Below are 20,267 nucleotides of genomic sequence, written 5' to 3'. Positions count from 1 at the left end.
GCAAGGGGGAAAGGGGGTAAGAAAACCAGAAGAGAGACAAAAGGGTACCCTTAAGGGGTGGCTGGGGGAGGGGAGGGTCTCCCACACTGAGAGTGACCCACCCATACTGATGGGATCAGCAGGGACTAGGAGAGACTTTTCAGGGATTGGATTGGAGCAGTCAGTATTTCCCCTGCCTGCTCAGGCCCAAGCAAGTCTTCTGGGGTCCCTGGCCTAAACCTCCACCCTCTTAGGCCCCCTCCAACTGTGCTGAGACTAAGCCCCACCCCCAAAAGCCACCGTAGGGCCTTTTCATGCAGCACTGGTTCTGAACCTAGCCAACCCCCTAAGCCCCAATCCCCAGGCCCAGGCTCCACTCCTGCATAATCACCACTGCCTCACAGTCAAGGCTTTTTCTGGCCTTTTTTAAAAAAATATTTATTTATTGCTATTGTGTGCTTGTTGCTGTTTCATTTACATTTTTCTTCTAATATATATATTTTTTTATTTTTCTAATTATGTTCTTTATTCTTTGTTATTGATTGGCTCTTTTTCTTCTGCACTGCATAGCTTGTGGAATCTTGGTTTCCAGGCCAAAGGTTAGGCCTCAGCTCCTGTGGTGGGAGAACTGACTCCAAGTCATTGAATGAATTTAGAACCTCAGACCCCAGGGAATATTAATTACAATGCATTCTCCTGGAGGTCCTCATCTCACCACTGAGACCTGGCTCTACCCAACCACCTGAAAACTCTAATGCTAAATGTCTCAGGCCAAACCAGTAAGACACAAACACAGCCCTATTCATCAAAAAACAAACAACAACAACAACAAAATAAGACAAAAAAAAATAGGTTACAGATGAAGGAACAATGTAAAAACCTACAAGACCAAATAAATGAAGAGGAAATATGCAACATACCTGTAAAGGAATTCAGAATGATGACTGAAGATGATCCATAATCTCAGAAATAGAATGGAGGCAACAGATCAAGAAAATACAACAAATGTTTAACAAGAGCCAAGAAGAACTAAAGAACAAACAAACAGTGATAAACAACTCGATTTGGGCAAGCTCAGTCGTTCAGTCATGTCTGACTCTTTGTGACCCCATGGACTGCAGCTTGCCAGGCTCCTCTGTTCATGGGATTTTGCCAAGCAAGAATACTGAAGGGGATTGTCATTTCCTTCTGCAGGTGATCTTCCTGACCAAGGGATCAAACCTGCAGCTCCTGCAGCTCCTGCACTGACAGGCAGATGTTTTACCACTGAGCCACCTGGGAAGGCAAACAACCCAGTAGCTGAAATGAAAAAAAAAAAAATACACTATAAGGAATGAATAGCAGCTTAATTCGGAGAAGGCAATGGCAACTCACTCCAGTACTCTTGCCTGGAAAATCCCACGGATGGAGGAGCCTGGTAGGCTGGAGTCCATGGGGTCGCTAAGAGTCAGACACTACTGAGCGACTTCATTTTCACTTTTCACTTTCATGCAATGGAGAAGGAAATGGCAACCCACTCCAGTGTTCTTGCCTGGAGAATCCCAGGGATGGGGGAGCCTGGTGGGCTGCCGTCTATGGGGTGGCACAGAGTCAGACACGACTGACACACTTAGCAGCAGCAGCAGTAGCAGCAGCTTAACTGAAGCGAAAAATGAATAAGTGAACTGGAAGATACAATAGTGTTAAAAACTGCCAAGAAGCAAAATAAAGAAAAAAGAATGGAGAAAATTGAAGACAGTCTCACAGACATATGTGCGACAACATTAAACACACCAACATTCAAATTATAGGGGTCCCAGAAGAAGACAAGAAAGAGAAAGGATCGAGAAAATATTTCAAGAGCTTATCATCAAAACATTCCCTAACATGGGAAAGGAAATAGCCTCCCAAGTACAGGAAGGGCAGAGAGTCCCATACAGGATAAACCCTAGGAGAAATACAAGAAGACACACAATCAAACCAACAAAAACTAAATAGAAAGAAAAAATGTTAAAAACAGCAAGAGAAAAGCAAAAAAATAACATACAAGGGAATCCCCATAAGGTTAACTGATTTCTCAGCAGAAACTCTGCAGGCCAGAAGGGAGTGGCAGGACATATTTAAAGTGATGAAACAGAAAAACTTACAACCAAGATTATTCTACCCAACAAGGATCTCATTCAGATTCAACAGAGAAATCGAAAGCATTACAGAGAAGCAAAAGCTAAGAGAATTCAGCACCACCAGACCAGATTCACAAGAAATGCTAAAGTAACTTCCATAAACACGAAGCACAAAAGAAGAAAATGACCTACAAAAACAAACCCAGAACAGTTATAAAAATTGTAATAGAAACTTGCATATCGATAATTACCTTAAATGTAAATGCACCAAATGCTCCAATGAAAAGACAAAGATTGGTTGAATGGATACAAAAAGAAAACCCATATATATATATGTCTACACAAGACTCACTTCAAACCTAGGAATATATATCACATATATATTCAGAATGTGAGAGGATGGAAAAAGATACTCCATGTAAATCAAAAGAAATCTGGAGTAGCAATTCTCTTATCAGTTAAAATACACTTTAAAATAAAGACTATAACAACAGATAAGGAAGGACACTACATAATGATCAAGGGATCAATCTAAGAAGATATAACAATTATAAATATTTATGCACCCAACATAGGAGCACCTTAATACACAAGGAAAATGCCAACAGCTGTAAAAGGGGAAATTGACAGTAACATGATAATAGTGGGGGGATTTACACCAATGGACAGATCATCCAGACATAAAATTAATAAGAAAACAGAAGTTTTAAATGACACAATGGTCCATAAAAATTTAATTGATATTTATAGGACAATCCACCCAAAAGCAGAAGAATACACTTTCTTCTGAAGTGCCCATGGAACACTGTCTAGGATAGATCATATCATAAGTCAAAAACCAAGCCTCAGAAAATTTAAGAAAATTGAAATTTATCAAGAATCTTTTCTAACCACAATGCTATGAAATTAGAAATCAATCACAGGGGAAAAAAACTGTAGAAAATATAAACACATGGAAGTTTGTAACACTGTGCTGCTGAATATTCAACAGATTACTAAAAAAAAAAAAAATCAGAGGAAACTAAAAATATATTAAAACAAATAATAATGAAAACATGACGACCCAAAACCTATGGGATGCAGCAAAAGCAGTTCTAAGACGGAAGCTTATAGCAGTTTAATCTCACCTCAACAAATAAGTAAAACATCATATAAACAATATTAACCTTACATTTAAAGCCACTAGAGAAAGAAGAACAACAAAAAATACTCCAAAATTAGTAGAAGGAAAGAGATCATAAAGATCATAGCAGAAATAAGTGAAATATAAACAAAGATAATAGCAAAGATCAATAAAACTAAAACCTGATTCTTTAAGATAAAATTAATAAAACTTGACACAGAATCATCAAGAAGGGGGGAGAATTCAGATCAATAAAATTAGAAATGAAAAAGAAGAAGTTACAACTGAAACCACAGAAACACTAAGGATCACAAGATACTATTCATAAGCAACTAAATGACAACAAAATGGACAACCTGGAAGAAATGAACAAATTCTAAGAAAGGTACAACTTTCAAAGACTGAATCAGGAAGAATTAGAAGATATAAACAAACCAATAAAATGTAATGAAATTGAAAGTGTAATTTAAAATCTTCCAACAAACAAAAGCCCAGAACCAGAGGACTTAACAAGCAGATTCTATCAAACATTTAGAGAAGAAATAACACCTAACCTCTCAAACTCTTCCAAATAATTACAGAAGGAAGAAAATTCCCAAACTCATTCTACAAGGCCACCATCACCCTGATACCAAAACCAGAAAAAGACATCACAAAGAAAGACAGTTACAGACCAATATCACTGATAAATATAGATGCTGAAAATCCTCAACAAAATAATAACAAACAGAATCCAACAACACATTAAAAAGATCATACAACATGATCAAGTGAGATTTATCCCAGGGATATGAGGATTTTTCAGTATATGCAAATCAATCCATGTGATACACTATAGTAACAAATTAAAGAACGGAAACCATATGATCATCCCAATAGATACAGAAAAAGCTTTTAACAAATTCAATACCCATTTATGATAAAATTTTCTAGAAATTTAGCATAGAGGGAATCTGCCTCCACATAATAATAAACATATATGACAAACACAGTAAACGTCATTCTCAAAGCTGAAAAACTGAAAGCATTTCCTCTAAGATCAGGAACAAGACAAGGATATGCACTCTCGTCACTATTATTCAACATAGTTTTGGAAGCCCTAACTGTGGCAATCAGAGAAGAAAAAGAAATGAAAGGAATTCAAATTGGAAAAGAAGTCAAACTGTCACTGTTTGTAGATGACATGATACTATACATAGAAAAGCTTCAAGATGCCACTAGAAAACTACTAATCAATGAATTTGGTAAAGTTGCAGGATACAAAATTAATGCATAGAGATCTCTTGCCTTCCTATAGACTAACAATGAAAGATCAGAAAGGGAAATTAAGGAAACAACCCCGTTTACCATTACAACAAAAAGAAAAAAATACCTAGGAATAAACCTACCTAATAAGCCAAAACACCTGTACTCAAAACTATAAAACACCAATGAAAGAAATCAAAGATAACACAAACAGATGAAGAGATACACCATGTTCTTAGATGGGAAGAAGCAATATTTGAAAATGACTATACTGCCCAAAGCAATCTATAGATTCAATGTGATCTCTATCAAATTACCAAAAACACTTCTCACAGAATTTTTTTTTTAAATTACAATTTCTATGAAAACACAAAAGCCACTAATAAAACAATCTTGACAAAGAAAAATGGAGCTAGAGGAATTACGCTCCCTAACTTCAGACTATACTATAAAGCTGTAGTAATCAAGACAGTATGGTTTTGGCACAAAAAACAGAAATATAGATCAGTGCTACAGGACAGAAAGCCCAGAGATAAACTCACACACCTATGGTCATCTAATCTATGACAAAGGAGGCAAGAACATACAAAGGAGAAAAGACAGCCTATACAATAAGTGGTGCTGGGAGAACTGGCCAGCCACATACAAAAGAATGAAATTAGAACACTACCTAACACCATACATAAAAATACACTCAAAATGGTTTAAAGATCTAAATATATGGTGAACACTATAAAACAGAGGAAAACATAGGAAAAAACGGACATAAATCACAGTAAGATCTTTTTTTTTTACTTATCTCCTAGACTAGAGCTATCACAATATTGTAAAGTAATTATGCTCCAATTAAAACAAATTTAAACCCCCCCAAAAAGAAAAACAAAAATAAGCAAATGGGACCTAATTAATATCTTTTAAACAGCCTAGGAAACCATAAAGAAGATGAGAAGACAATCCTCAGGATTGGAAAATATATTTGCAGACAAAACAATGGATAAAAAATTAACTTCTAAAATATACAAACAACTCATGAAGCTCAATGTCAAAAAAAAAAAAACAGCCCAATCAAAAAATGGGCAGAAGACACAAATAGACATTTCTGCTTTATTGACTATGCCAAAGACTTTGACTGTGTGGATCACAATAAACCGGAGAATTCTGAAAGAGATGGGAATACCAGACCACCTGACCTGCCTCTTGAGAAACCTATATGCAGGTCAGGAAGCAACAGTTAGAACTGGACATGGAACAACAGACTGGTTCCAATAAGAAAAGGAGTACATCAAGGCTGTATATTGTCACCCTGCCTATTTAACTTATATGCAGAGTACATCATGAGAAACACTGGGCTGGAAGAAGCACAAGCTGGAATCAAGATTGCTTGATCAACAACCTCACATATTCAGATAACACCACCCTTATGGCAGAAAGTGAAGAGGAACTAAAAAGCCTCTTGATGAAAGTGAAAGAGGAGAGTGAAAAAGTTGGCTTAAAGTTCAACATTCAGAAAACGAAGATCATGGCATCTGATCCCATCACTTCATGGGAAATAAATGGGGAAACAGGGGAAACAGTGTCAGACTTTATTTTTTGAGGGGGCTCCCAAATCACTGCAGATGGTGACTGTGGCCATGAAATTAAAAGACTCTTACTCCTTGGAAGGACAGTTATGACCAACCTAGATAGCATATTCAAAAGCAGAGACATTACTTTGCCAACAAAGGTCCATCTAGTCAAGGCTATGGTTTTTCCAGTAGTCATGTGTGGATGTGAGAGTTGGACTGTGAAGAAAGCTGAGTGCCAATGAATTGATGCTTTTGAACTGTGATGTTGGAGAAGACTCTTGAGAGTCCCTTGGACTGCAAGGAGATCCAATCAGTCCATCCTAAAGGAGATCAGTCCTGGGTGTACTTTGGAAGGACTGATGCTAAAGCTGAAACTCCAATAGTTTGGCCACCTCATGCAAAGAGTTGACTCATTGGAAAAGACTCTGATGCTGGGAGGGATTGGGGGCAGGAGGAGAAGGGGACGACAGAGGATGAATGGCTGGATGGCTTCACCGAGTCGATGGGTATGAGTTTGGGTGAGCTCCAGGAGTTGGTAATGGACAGGGAGACCTGGCGTGCGGTGGTTCAAGTGGTCACAAAGAGTCGGACACAACTGAGCAACTGAACTAAACTGACATACAAATGGCCTAGAAGCAAATGGAAAGATCCTTGACAGCACTAATTATTACAGAAATGCCAATCAAAAGTACAATGAAAGACTTCCCTGTTGGTACAGTGGATGGGAAAACACCCGCTAATGCAGAGGACACTAGTCAATCCCTGCTACAGATGAATTCCACATGCCATGGATCACCTAAAGGCCATGTGCCACAACTACTGAACTCCCACTGTAGAGCCCAAGAGCAAAACTACTGAGCCCACATACTGCAACTACTGAAGTCTGTGTGCCTAGTGTCTGTGTTCCATAAGAGAAGACACTGCAATGAGAAGCCCCCGTACACCACAACAAAGAGTAGCTCCCATTCCTACAACTAGAGAAAGTCTGCATGCAGCAATGAAAACCCAGTACAACCAAAAAGAAATAAATTATATATATATCAGTTCAGTTCAGTTCAGTCACTCAGTTGTGTCTGACTCTTTGCGACCCCATGAATCGCAGCACGCCAGGCCTCCCTGTCCATCACCAACTCCCGGAGTTCTCTCAGATTCACGTCCATCGAGTCAGTGATGCCATCCAGCCATCTCATCCTCTGTCGTCCCCTTTTCCTCCTGCCCCCAATAAATTACAATGAGGTTTTATCTCACACCAGCCAGAACAGTCATCATCAAAAAAATCTATAAACAGCAAGTGCTGGAAATGGTGTGGAGAAAAGGGAATCCTCTTGCACTGTAGGTGAGAATGTAAAGTGATATAGCCTCTATGGAGAACAGTATGGAGGGTCCTTAAAAAACTAAACATAGAACTACCATACAACCTAGCAACTCCACTACTGGGCATATACCCTGAGAAACACCATAATTCAAACAGACACATGTACTCCAGTGTTCACTGCAGCTCTATTTACAGAAGCCAGGACATGGAAACAATTTAAGTGCGCACCAATAGATAAATGAATAAAGAAGATGTGGTACATATCCACATTGGAATATTAGTCAGCCATAAAAAGGAACAAAATTGGGTCATTTGTAGAGATGTGGATGAACCTAGATTCTGTCATACAGAGTGCAGTAAGTCAGAAAAAGAAAAAGTATCATATATTAACACATGTATGTAGAATCTAGAAAAATCGTACCAATAAACTTAGGTCCAGGGCAGGAATAAAGAGGCAGATGTAGGAAATGGACATGTGGACACAAGCAGAAAGGGGAGGCTGGGATGAACTGGAAGATTAGGTTTGACATAAATGTACTCTCATGTGCAAAATAGATAGCTAGTGGGAACCTGCAGTGTAGCAAAGAGAGTTCAGGTCAGTGCTCTGTGATGACCTAGATTGGTGGGATGGGGGTGGGGGTGGGAGGAAGGTCCAAGAGGGAGGGGATGTAGGTATACATATGGTTGATTCACTTCATTGTACAGCAATGTAAAGCAATTATACTCCCATAAAAATAAATGGCCCCTTTGTTTTAGCTGCTACAACAACTGGCAATTATAAAAGTCTGGAGATATTCCAAAGACAACACTGAAGAAGGAAAGGAGAATTGACAGACCAATGGAGCTGCTATGGCAGCATCATTACAAGATTCAAGCTCCATACTTGGGAGGACACCTGCTGCCCACCTAAGGAACAGAGATGAGCTTCTGAATGATGCACATTTGATCAACATACTGGGCTTTGGTATATGCTAAAGCGCAACTCTACTCTTAGTGAAGTCACTCAAGAAACCACACTAAAATTAATACATTAAATTATTCATTGTGGGAACTGATAAAATGACAGCCTGGGAAAAACAATACTTTTGGAAACCTTCTCCCAAAGTAATGGCTGAAATATGTCCAAAGTGTCAGATCTATCCTAAGCAGAACCCAGAAATACCTATTCATACTTCTCACAGCCACTTTCTTTTGCTTCCTGGTCATTTTGAAATCTGGCAAGTGGATTTTACCTCGCTATCTCCCTTTCAGGGATGCAAATATGTTCTGATGATAGTATGCATGTATTCCCATTGGGTGGAAGCCTTTCCTTGCAGATGAGTAACTCCCCTTATAGTAGCCAAAACACTGTTGAAAAGGATTATTCCTACTGAGGGAATTCCCCTGGAGTTACATAGTGATAACGGTGCCCATTTCATTGTACAAATTCTAAATGCTATTGTAAAATCTGGCCTCTGCTACATTTCCACTGTAACTATCATCCTCAATCTTCTAGTACAGAGGAAAGAAACAAAGATGTAATCAAAACTGAACTGGCAAAATCTCTGAGGCTACAGGCCTTCCTCGGCCTAAATTGCCAAACATAGTTCTATTAAACTTAATATCTATAACCTTTGGAAAACACAAACTGTCACCATTTGAAAAAAATTATTGAAAAATCCATGATTCTTGATTTAGGACTATAAAATCCCCTTCTAGTCAAGGGAGATCTTTTACATTATTGTCAAAGTCTCATTAAAACTGACCCCGAAGTGAGGCAAATGGCCCCTAATAAGGATGGCTTTCCCAAGACTTTGGACAAGGCTGGTACTCTCCATGATCCCCATCAATGAAATCCCTCAAGTTAACCTTGTTCTAATTGCTGCCATCATAGAGTTGTTACATCTCCTTCATTATGTAATAATTGATGATGCATCAACTTGCTTCTCCTTCTTATAGACATATTGTCAAGGAGTGAAATTTTTCATGAATAGGTTTATGGCCAGGAAAGAACATTTAGAGGAAGTGACCCTGGTCCTTTGGTTCTTCAATTTTGACTATAAAGGACTGGACAATTGAATTTTTGGGACTCCTCGTTGAAGCTACAGTTTTATTAATGTGCTTTGTCCTACTACATAGAGTAGGCACCCTCCATGAATGGTAATTCTATCTTATATTAACCCTGCTGGGAATAAGCCTGTGGCTCCAATTCTTGGCCATTTAATTACTCTATTTCACTTGGGACTCTTTCACTCACCAAGGCCACGAGTTACCCTTAGTCCTCTTTATATTAAAATGGCTGATTTTTCTTGGGATAGTTTTTACTAGAGTTATATTATTAGCTCTCTTAATATCCATCTGGACTCTTTATACCTGGGAAAATAATGCCTTATTCTGCATTTCCGAAAGTCTAGCCACTGGAGGAAATCTAATAAACTGTTGGATATGCCATCAGCACCCTAATCACTCGCTGAATACTGGGATCCCCTTGCTTTGGCTATCTCTGATCTTACTGGTAACTCTCTACCATGTTATTCAGAACTCATTTACTTGAATTCACAGTTTCCTTTCCTTGTTTTCCTTGTTTGGAACCAAATAACCCCTCAAACAGTTCCTTAGGAATATGTGTTCCAATGAGAACCTGTGGTTATCCAGAAACAAGAGCTCCAACTTCCAAACACCCACTTTTATTTCACTGTTCAACAACAAAATATGTTCTCATGATAACCCCCATATATTCCAATAAGGAAGGCTTCTAGGCTGCTCATATATAACCAGCCCATGGTTGAATTTCACCTTTGACGTCTCCTTTCTCTGTGCTCCAGTGAAGTTTCTCAGTCGTATCCAACTCATTGTGACCCCATGGACTGTAGCCTACCAGGCTCCTCCATCCATGGAATTTTCCAGGCAAGAGTACTGGAGTGGGTTGCCATTTCCTTCTCCAAGGGATCTTCCCAACCCAGGGATCAAACCCAGGTCTCCCGCATTACGGGCAGATATTTTACCATTTGAGCCACTGGGGAAGCCCTCCATCTATGTATTTATGGTTGGAAGGTCGCCACCTAGGGCATATCCTGCCTCAGTGCCCTAACACCAAGTTCTAATGTGCCCTAGGACTTTTAATCAGAGAAGGCAATGGCAACCCACTCCAGTACTCTTGCCTGGAAAATCCCATGGGCAGAGGAGCCTGGTAGGCTGTGGCCCGTGGGGTTGTGAAGAGTCAGACAAGACTCAGTGACTTCACTTTCACTTTTCACTTTCATGCACTGGAGAAAGAAATGGCAACCCACTCCAGTGTTCTTGCCTGGAGAATCCCAGGGACAAGGGAGCCTGGTGGGCTGCCGTCTATGGGATCGCACAGAGTCGGACACGACTGAAGCAACAGCAGCAGAAGAAGCAGCAGGACTTTTAATAGTTCATTTGACTGTTAAATTTGTCAGAAATTACCAAATGGCACATATAGTCTACTTTCTGCCTCTGACAAGAAACCCCTTCTGAGGGATTTCAAAGGTTCCCAAGATTTATCTAAACTACACGTGAGTTGGTGCCACAGACAAAATTATTCAAAACCCCTCTGCTATCATAGCAGACACAGCTAATGCCACAGCTAAAACATTAAGCGCCCAAAAAAACTTCCTGAATTTGCTTGCTCATTTTGTGTTAGATAAAAGTTTTTCCTTGGATTACCTTCTAGCAGAACTTGGAAGAGTCTATGTAATTTTAAATACCACCTGTTGTACCTGGATAAATGCCTCTGGTACAGTAGAAACTCAGATTGGAATCTTACAAAACAAGGTCACTTGACTTCATTCTGATAGTGTTAATACTTCCCTAATGTTTGGTTTGTTTAGTTGATTACCCTCAAACACTGGATCTTGGTTCAAAACTGTTTCGCAAACTGGGTTATTACTGTTAATAACTGCTGTCAGCTTCTTTATATTGATAAAGTGCTTGCTTAAATTGATTACTTTTATATTGAACCATTCTACTGCTCAGCTGATACTCATCCAAATCGATATACTTGAGGCAGCACAACATCATGTTGCTTCCAGTAAATTTTCCAATCTATCCACTGATTCATCACAAACCACCCTCTAAAGGACATGATGGACCTGGAGCAGACAACCAATTCTGGCTATGTGGGAATAAGAATTGCTCCAATGATGTTTTCTTCAGGAAAAGGCACGGGCAAAAGGGGGAACTGTGAAAATAACTATGTCAGGAATGACTAAGACATGACCTGAAGACCTCCGTGTTTGCTACCAATGCTGGACTTTCGCTGAACACTCTAAATTAAAACTGCTGAATAGTTGCTGAGTTGCTAAAAAGAAAGATTGATGTTTAGAACTAGACTTTATCTTCCTAAGAAAACACAACTGTCCCTAGTAATGACTGAGATGCATTCCATAACTCAATCTATGTATAATTTTACCCTCCAATCCAAATTGTTGGTAAACAATTTGCATAACCCTGCATTGATTTCCCTCTTCCTGTAAAAACCCTAGCCATTTTCCCCTTGTGGGACACTATTCTGGTTTCTTCTAGACTTTCTGTGATCCCTGAATTGCAATTCTAAGACCCCAAATAAACTACCTTTATGCCTCTTCACAGTTAGTAATCCTTATGTTGATATGAATTTAAATTAGCCTGGGCCATATCTCCTATGATCGATAGAAAAAATTAAGCAGAAACTAGTTGTAACCCTTCCCTGTTCTCAGCCTTATAGTAGAAAGAAAACTGACAGGAAGGAAGTGAGTTCGCAAAGAGGCTGCAGTTGGGGTAATAAAGAGTAGTATTCTGGAAAGAAAAGACGTAGAAGAGGCTCTAACTATGGTCAGCTGTACGCAGACACCAACTGGCCTAGCAATGTCACCTCTACATTTTTTCTTCCCGGATGAGCAGAGCCAGGTCCACTCTGTTACACCTCTTTCCTATAGCCCAGCTCGGGGCTGGACAGATGCTTTTTCCCCCAAACCCACACGTGCAAGCTGGGGAGCTGGAGTGATGGTCTGAGCAACCGTTAGGGCAGAAGTCAAGAGGAGGGCAGGGGAACCCTGGATAAAGGAAGTAACCCTCTGGGAGGCAATGCCATGCGGGGTATTCAAGAAAGGCTGTTACAAGTGCAGCAAGTCTGTATAAAAGGCTGGAGTAAAGGGGTGTATGAGGTAACCGCTGGGGAGCCAGGAGGAGCTGGGATCGGAGGAGACAGGACAGAGAGGGACCCAGTAGGCAACCACCCAAGGCGGAGGCGGCGTCAAGTGAGAGAACAATTGGTACAGAACCACCTCTCCTTTGCGTGCCGCAGCCGCCTGCAGGCAGGTCCAAGGAGAAGTTCAGTTTGGGTGAAACGGGTTTGAACCGAAGAATATTACTCCGGTCCCGCGCGGAAGAGGGCGTCAAAGAGCACCCTAAGGTTTGAGAGGGTGTACCTGGGCTTGCGGCTGAGCATCGAGAGGGAATCCCCGGCTCCCAGCCTCGCTGATCTCTTCTCCTTACCTTGGGCACCGTGATATGGTCCATGGCCGCGGTTCCCCACACCAGAAAGCCTTAGTGCAACTCAGGCTGCTGCCGCCACCACGGTTCTAGCAGCCTCCTTGCCCAACCATGGTTCTAGACCCCGCCCTCCCTCTCGTGCTTCAAGCTCTCGTCATCTGATCCTCGCGGAGGCTTCTCTCGCGACACTTCGCCTTCAGCCGCTAACGCCATCTTGCTTCCTGGCAATGCCCTTTTCTTTGTGCGGTCCTGTGAAAATGCCATTCCTTTGGTAGGGGTGTGTACCCAGTAACATCAGACTCTTAGCGACCCTTTGGATTATAACCCACCAGGCTCCTCTGTCCATGGGATTATCCAGGCAAGAATACTGGAGTGGGTTGCTATTTTTTACTCCAAGGGATCTTCTCTACCCAGGGATGGAACCGGAGTCTCTTGCATCTCCTGCTTTGGCAGGCAGATTATTTACCACTGCACCATTTGGGAAGATAAACTACTAAATATACATTCTAGCTTTCTAAGAACACTTGGTTTAAATAAAATCCAGTGATTGGGAGCTTTTTTCCTATTGTTTAAGGGCAAAACTATTAGGATTGTAGACAGGAGGCAGAACAGTAACATTAGGCTCACAAATATTTTTAGGACTGCTTCCATTTTCTTAAGAGAGAGGGAGAGGGTGAGATGATTTGGGAGAATGGCATTGAAACATATATAATATCATATAAGAAGCGAATCGCCAGTCTAGGTTCAATGCAGGGTGCAGAATGCTTGGGGCTGGTGTACTGGGATGACCCGGAGGGATGGTGTGGGGGGGGGGGGGAAGTGGGAGGGGGGTTCGGGATTGGGAACACGTGTACACCCTTGGCAGATTCATGTTGATGTGTGGCAAAACCAATACAATATAGTAAAGTAAAATAATAATAATAATAATAAATAATGATAATTAAAAAAAACTTTAATTAAAAAAACAACAACAGATTGTCCTAGTTCAGACTTCAGGTTTGACCCAGGAATTCTTAAGTCCCAGACTCAAGTGCTGGCACCCTTCTCACAACCCATGATGCTGTAAGGATTCTGAGTACCGATATCATTCCACTATTCTTTAATGTTAACAGAGATGGCACCAGTCAGAGATAACATAGACTACTCTGTGGTGATGACTGAGTTTCTGAAGAGCTTCCTGTGAGACCTTGGACAAGTCACTATAGCATATTTTTGAGATGGTTTATATTTTCTTTTCACTTCTCTCAACCAGGGGGAGTCTACTTCCATAAACCTAGTTAAAGCCTGAACTATTAGAGTAGCCTCATAACTTTGTCATCAAAGATGTGGGAAAAGGACCAGAGACCCACAAGACCTCTCAGATGAGGTGCAGCTACTCTGTAGTGTTCTCTGAATCAAGCTTATGATGGCAAAAAGAACAGTCTGGGAGTCGAAAAACCTGGATTCTCAGTTCTGCTACTAACTTGCTGTGTGACCTTGGGCAAATCATGTCACCTCTCTGGGCCCTGTATTCTAGGTGAAACCTCTATCTCCCCTAAATTATTGACATAGTTTGGTCACCATGTTTTGGCCGTGTTTCCCCTAGAATCTGTCCTCAATATGACATCTTCCAGACTCTAGAATCTATAGTGATGTCACTCGTTTGCTTGAAACCTACCAGTGGCTCTCCATTTCGAAGTAAAATCCAAATCTTTACATGGCTTAAAATAAGCCTACATGTGATCTAAGCCTAGTGCCTCTCTGACTATATCTTCTATGACCCTTTTCTTTCTCTCTTTATGTTATATTGATCTTCTTTTTGTTTCTCAAATATACCATGCATTCTCCTGTCTCAGAAGCACTTGCTGTTCCCTTTGCCTAGAATGCTCTTCCCCCAGATATCCATATGCTCACTCCCTCATCTCTGTTGGGTCTCTGGTCAAATTCACAATGTCAGAGAATCCTACTTGAGCACTTTATATCAAATAAAACCACCACTAATTCTTCCCCAGAATTCTCTATCATCTTAGCCTTTGTTCTTTATATTAATAATTGTGAACACCACCCGATATACTATAAATGTCCTTGTCAGTTATTTGTCTCCCCTCTAGGATGTCAGCTTCATGAGGCCAGGGACTTTTTGTTCACTGATAGATCTTCAAAGTCTGGAACAGACCTGGAACACAGTAGGTATTCAATAAATATTTGTTGAATAAGTAAATTTTCTAAACTACCCCAAATTTTCTCTCCATTAACTTTAGCCATTCCTCCTAACAGTCCCTACTTAAGGCAAGTTAGTGTCATTTCAGAGGAAATTAAGGTGGAGATGGTGATTTGTCAAAGGTTTCAGAATAATCACATGTCAGATTGGACCCCCGCAGGAGTAGATAGCACCTGGGACTAAGAAGGAATATGTGGAAGGAAAAAGTATTAGATTCATAAAAAAATTCTGTGAAAGGGATTCTATTATCATTTATTATTTTTTTTTTGTCTTCTGCCATTATGATGTCAACTCTGTGAGATTTTTCTCTGTTCACTGCTGTAAACCAGTGCTTGGAAAAGTACTTGGCAAATAGTAACTGCTTGATAAATGCTTGCTGAATGACTAGATGAAAACGAATTACTCTAGACTCACAGCTGGTGTGGGCCAGAGGATAAACAACTAGATGGAAAAAATCTGAAGACAGGAAATCATTAGGAGGCTATTATGTCCATCCAAAAAGAGGTGTAAGCCAGTGGGGCGGTGGGTTTTTTTTACTTTGTACCTAGAGCTCAGGTCTCAGATTAGCCAACATCTGCATACTAGTTGCTGCACTAAATCTCACTTGTCCTGCTTTATATCCAAACCTCCAACTCAAATATTACTCAGTTATATTCTACATTGAGGGATTTTCTGATGTTGGGGGTTGGTGTTTCTCCCATGGTATCCTAGGGAAGTAAGTAGATGTGCTTTGTCCCATTATCTCACTAGCTGGAGATACAACCACTGCAAGCTACTGCCAAAGGTCACCCATGATGTGGTGAATTATGACTGTTTAACAAGTCACAAAGCCTTTGTGACCTCACTCCTGCTTCAAAGATAGCTTGATAAGTCACAAATCAAGACCTCCTCCACCGTGCTGCTGGGGAGAGGCCATCAAAAACAGACTATATTTTTAGCTTATTTCAGTCTCATCTTGAGCCAACTACCAACAAACTTCTTTTGAAGACCTACTTGCCAGAAATCACTTTATTCATCATTTAGAGACAGCTTACCTGAATCATGCAGTGCATAGGGATATCAGTGAAGAAGTCTGGCAAGACTGCATCACCCTCTTCCTGCAGACTGGGAAGTACTGTGATGCGGCAATAATCACCAATTCCCCACCTTGGTTGTTAGCTTCTTATCCTGAAGGCAACCTGTTCCAACTGACCCAGGAAGAAATTCAGATCTTGCTGGCGAGAGAAGGGAGAGAGAAGTTGTTTCTTCAGGGAATCACTCTTGCAGGGACCAAATGCTTGTTGATCCGGGACAACCTATACACTGAGGGCAACAACACCATGGATCTCCGCACCAAAGGCCAGAGTTGGGGCAGCCAAGCAGTGACAGTAGTTCAGATCGAGTCTGTATACCTTGTGGTGATGGGACAAAAAGGAACAGAAGGAGGGCCTCTCAACCTCAAGGCTTTTGAGATGGCAGGTTACATCAAAGAGGCCATTCATCAACACATGGCCCATTTCTAAGTAAATAAAAAGGCCTTGGTGTTTGACCTGGAATTTGAATTCAATGTTATCTGATTCACCTTCCAGATTAACAGTCTTGAAGAAAATAAAGGGAAATTCCAGATCAGGTTTGGAGATGTGTTTGAGTGTGTGTGTGTTTGTGTGTGTGTGTGTGTGTGTGTGTGTGTGTGTGTGTGTGTGTGTTTAAGCTTGTTAGGAGAGGAGCAGATTGGGGAGTGAGTATCCAAGCATTTGAGTTTCTGCACCTTTTTTACACCTAGAACAACATCTGTCCCACCTCAGCACTTGGAGAGAAGAGTACTGGACTTGGAACTAGAAAATCTTGGTTGCACTCCCAACTTTTTTCTAACTATGGTATCTTTCTCTCTCTGTACCTCAGTTTCCTTATCTGTACAATGAGGAATGAACTATGTCTCTAAGGGCCCTATAAGTTCTGGAAATCTATGATTTTGTAATAATCACATTTATCCTTCAAAATTCAGCACAAGTACTACCTCCTCAAGGAATCTTTCTTTGCCGGCATCAACCTTTAGGGCTGACCCTAATTTGAATTACTATAGTACTAACTCTATGGGTAATTTGTATGTACTTAATCTTACTCTGCCCAGCATGTCTTGGATGATTGTCCCATAATCTTGTTTAACTTTTCACACATGCATTAGTTTTGTTTCCCAACTTTATTATAATCTGCAAAAAAAAAAAAAAAAGACAGATGGTTTGCCTTCTACTTCTCTCTTTCCCTTCTAGGGTAACCCATCATGGGGCTTTGGGAGGGGAGTTGGCTATATGGATAAAATCAATTATCAGGAAAAGAGAAATTTTTCAAAGTGGGGATTCTGCTACATGTGGATGATCCAGGGTATTTGTGGGTAGATTTTATTCTTCCAATTTGTGACTCATCTTTGGACTATTTATCTGTTCATTGTTGTCACCATCAGGGAAAACATGGGTGGGCAGAAGCTAAGAAAGGAGGTAAAAAGCTCTAACTATTCCATCTGGCTTGTTGCTATCTACTCTGGGCAAGCTGGTGTGAAAGAAGACAGGAATGAGAAAGATGAGATTGAATAATAAACCATAGCACTTCTTGTCTGGAGAATTCCATGGACAGAAGAGCTGGGCAGGCTACAGTCTATGAGGTCACAAAGAGTTAGACATGATTGAGTGACTATCACTCATTTGACACTACTGCCACCAGGAGCAGTAATTATGGAGAAACTTCTTCTCTGTCAATTTCAGGGAACGGCTTCAATATATACCCTCACAAGCCTATAAAGGTTGAAGTTTAAACATGGAGGTTGTCAAAAATCTGTTCTATTCAGTACAGATATAATGTTAGTCATGGTGCTGCCAAGTCGCTTCAGTCGTGTCTGACTCTGTGCGATCCCATAGACCACAGCCCCCCAGGCTCCCTCGTCCCTGGGATTCTCCAGGCTAGAACACTGGAGTGGGTTGCCATTTCCTTCTCCAATGCATGAAAGTGAAAAGGGAAAGGGAAGTCGCTCAGTCGTGTCCGACTCTTAGCGACCCCATGGACTGCAGCCCACCCATGGGATTTTCCAGGCAAGAGTACTGGAGTGGGATGCCATTGCTTTCTCCAATGTTAGTCATATATGTGCTGTATTTTAACTTATTTTAATATTTACTTTAAAAAGGAAAAAAATGATAGTTGCATTCAATTTTAAGAATGTAGAATGTGTTTTATTTAACCCACTATATCCAAAATATTATTGTTTAAACATATAATCAACAAAAATATTATTGATGAGATATTTCACATGTTTTCATGCCAAGGCTTCAGAATCTGGTGTGCATGGGTTCTCTGGTGGCTCAGTGGTAAAGCACCCACTTGCGAAGCAGGAGAAGAGAGTTTGATACCTGGGTCTGGAAGATTCCCTGGAGAAGGAAATGGCAACCCACTCCAGTATTCTTGCCTGGAAAATCCCATGGACAGAAGAGGCTGGCAGGCTACAGTCCTTGCCGTTGCAAAAGAATCAGACACAACTTAGCAACTAAACAAAATCTGGTGTGCATTTTATATTTGTAACACATCTCAATTCAAACAAGCTTAATTTCAAATGCTCAGTAATCATAAGTATCTAGTAGCTACTGTATTTGGCAATGTGAATCTAGGCCAACCTCATCCAGCTTTTGAAACCTCTCTACGATATCCCTGCCAGCACATTCATCCATCCATCCAACACTCTTCATGCCAAGTATTGGCTAGATAATTAATAAAAAATGTCAAAAATTAGGGAAAAGAAGTTTCTTAAATAAAATTCTAGTGGGGACAAGACAAATGAAAAAAATAAGTTGCAATACAATGAGGTAGATGGCATGAAAAAGTTTGTTTGTATAAATATGTATTGAGCTCATGCTATGTAAACAAAGTACACAATAACCCTGTGTTCATGGAGCTTATATTCTAATGGAAGAAACAGAATATGTGTCAGGAGATGATAAGTGTCATGCAACAAAGCAGTAAAAAGAGAGGTAGAGAGTGGCGGGAAGGACTGTTTTAAATGGGAGATCAGGGGCAGCTTCTCAGGAGAGGTGATATCTGCACAGGGGCCTAATGAAGTGAGGAATTAAGTGATGTCGAGAACTAGGGGAAGTGCTGCAGGTAGAGAGAAGAACCATTCAAAGGCCCTGAGGCAGGAGTGTGCCTGTTCTTTTGAGGAACTATCAGGAGACCCATGTGGTTGCAGCCTCCCAGGACAATGCTCCTTTCCCTTCTCACTCGCAGCATTCTCAAAAATGGTGGTGAGACAGTAGATGCTCTCTTCTGGGGGTAGAACAGCAAAGCAGAGCAAATAGTCTCATTGCCCTCCTTTTGGATCCTCTCTTTCTAATGATATTGCTGTAACTTTTATCTTGGCAACCATGTTATACTTCTGACTCACACTGAGCTCTTGGTTAACTAAACCCCCTTGTGCTTTTTCACATTGGCTTATGTTAAGAAAAGAGCTTGAAATAGTGGTAGGGCAATAAGCCAGGGAAAAAAGTTAAATATGAAAGTGGCTTCAGTAGAACCTTTATCTTGGATAGAGCCTCAATGTGGCTTAATACATACCCCTGAAGGGAAAGAAAGAGAGGTGAGATGGAAGGTAAAGAAGGAAAATTCTTCAGATAATTGAGCCTTCTACAGTATTCTTTACAGCCTGAATCTCTAAAACATAAAGACATGTTCAGAAATTAGGGCCATTGAGGAAAATGGCCTTGCCAATTAGAAAGGCCCAAGCAAATCTTTCATTAGAGGATAAGCTATTCAGATTCCCAATTGAACAAGACTTAATTGCATGTATGACTGACTGAGGACCAGGGTGTTAAGCTGGGAACAGGAAGGGAACCTACATGGTGGCCACCTAGCAGAGATCCTGTTCTTTTGAGTCAGAAAGAAGCACTTTACTGTGGTACCAGACCATGCTTGCCTGTTGCCATGGTGAAGTCTTTCCCTAGAAACGGAATGTGCCTTGTACAAGTAAGGTACAACTGAATGAAGAGAAAAATTAATTTGGACTGTTCTATTACCAGAAGGGATAAGGACAGGCTACATGAGAGCTCAGGGTCAGTACAGAGAAACTTGAGCCTTGCTATGAGGATTCATTTCCCCTCTTCATCCACCTTATGTGCCCTTCCTGTTTTGGATTCTCACAGTGAATTCTGAAGCTAGCCTTAACCTTCATCTGCCACCTTGATGCCCACTTATCCTTTCTTGTACTCTGCAGTACAGTCACACTGAATAACTCATTGTTTTCATCACATGC

The 20,267-nt window shown here is 40.7% G+C and overlaps 1 protein-coding gene across 1 annotated transcript in view; it reads right to left on the bottom strand.

Moving 5' to 3' along the window:
* Positions 1-12,906, bottom strand: part of MTMR8 (myotubularin related protein 8) — a 196,878-nt gene extending 183,972 nt beyond the window's left edge. The window contains 1 exon segment of the mRNA XM_068963219.1: positions 12,805-12,906. Within this exon segment, the coding sequence (XP_068819320.1) occupies positions 12,805-12,828 (24 nt within the window). The 5' untranslated portion in view covers positions 12,829-12,906.
* Between the last annotated feature and the right edge of the window lie 7,361 nt (positions 12,907-20,267).

Source organism: Capricornis sumatraensis, chromosome X (genome assembly GCF_032405125.1).
Source record: "Capricornis sumatraensis isolate serow.1 chromosome X, serow.2, whole genome shotgun sequence".
Taxonomy (NCBI): Eukaryota; Metazoa; Chordata; class Mammalia; order Artiodactyla; family Bovidae; genus Capricornis; species Capricornis sumatraensis.
This window is presented reverse-complemented; position numbering and strand designations above follow the sequence as displayed.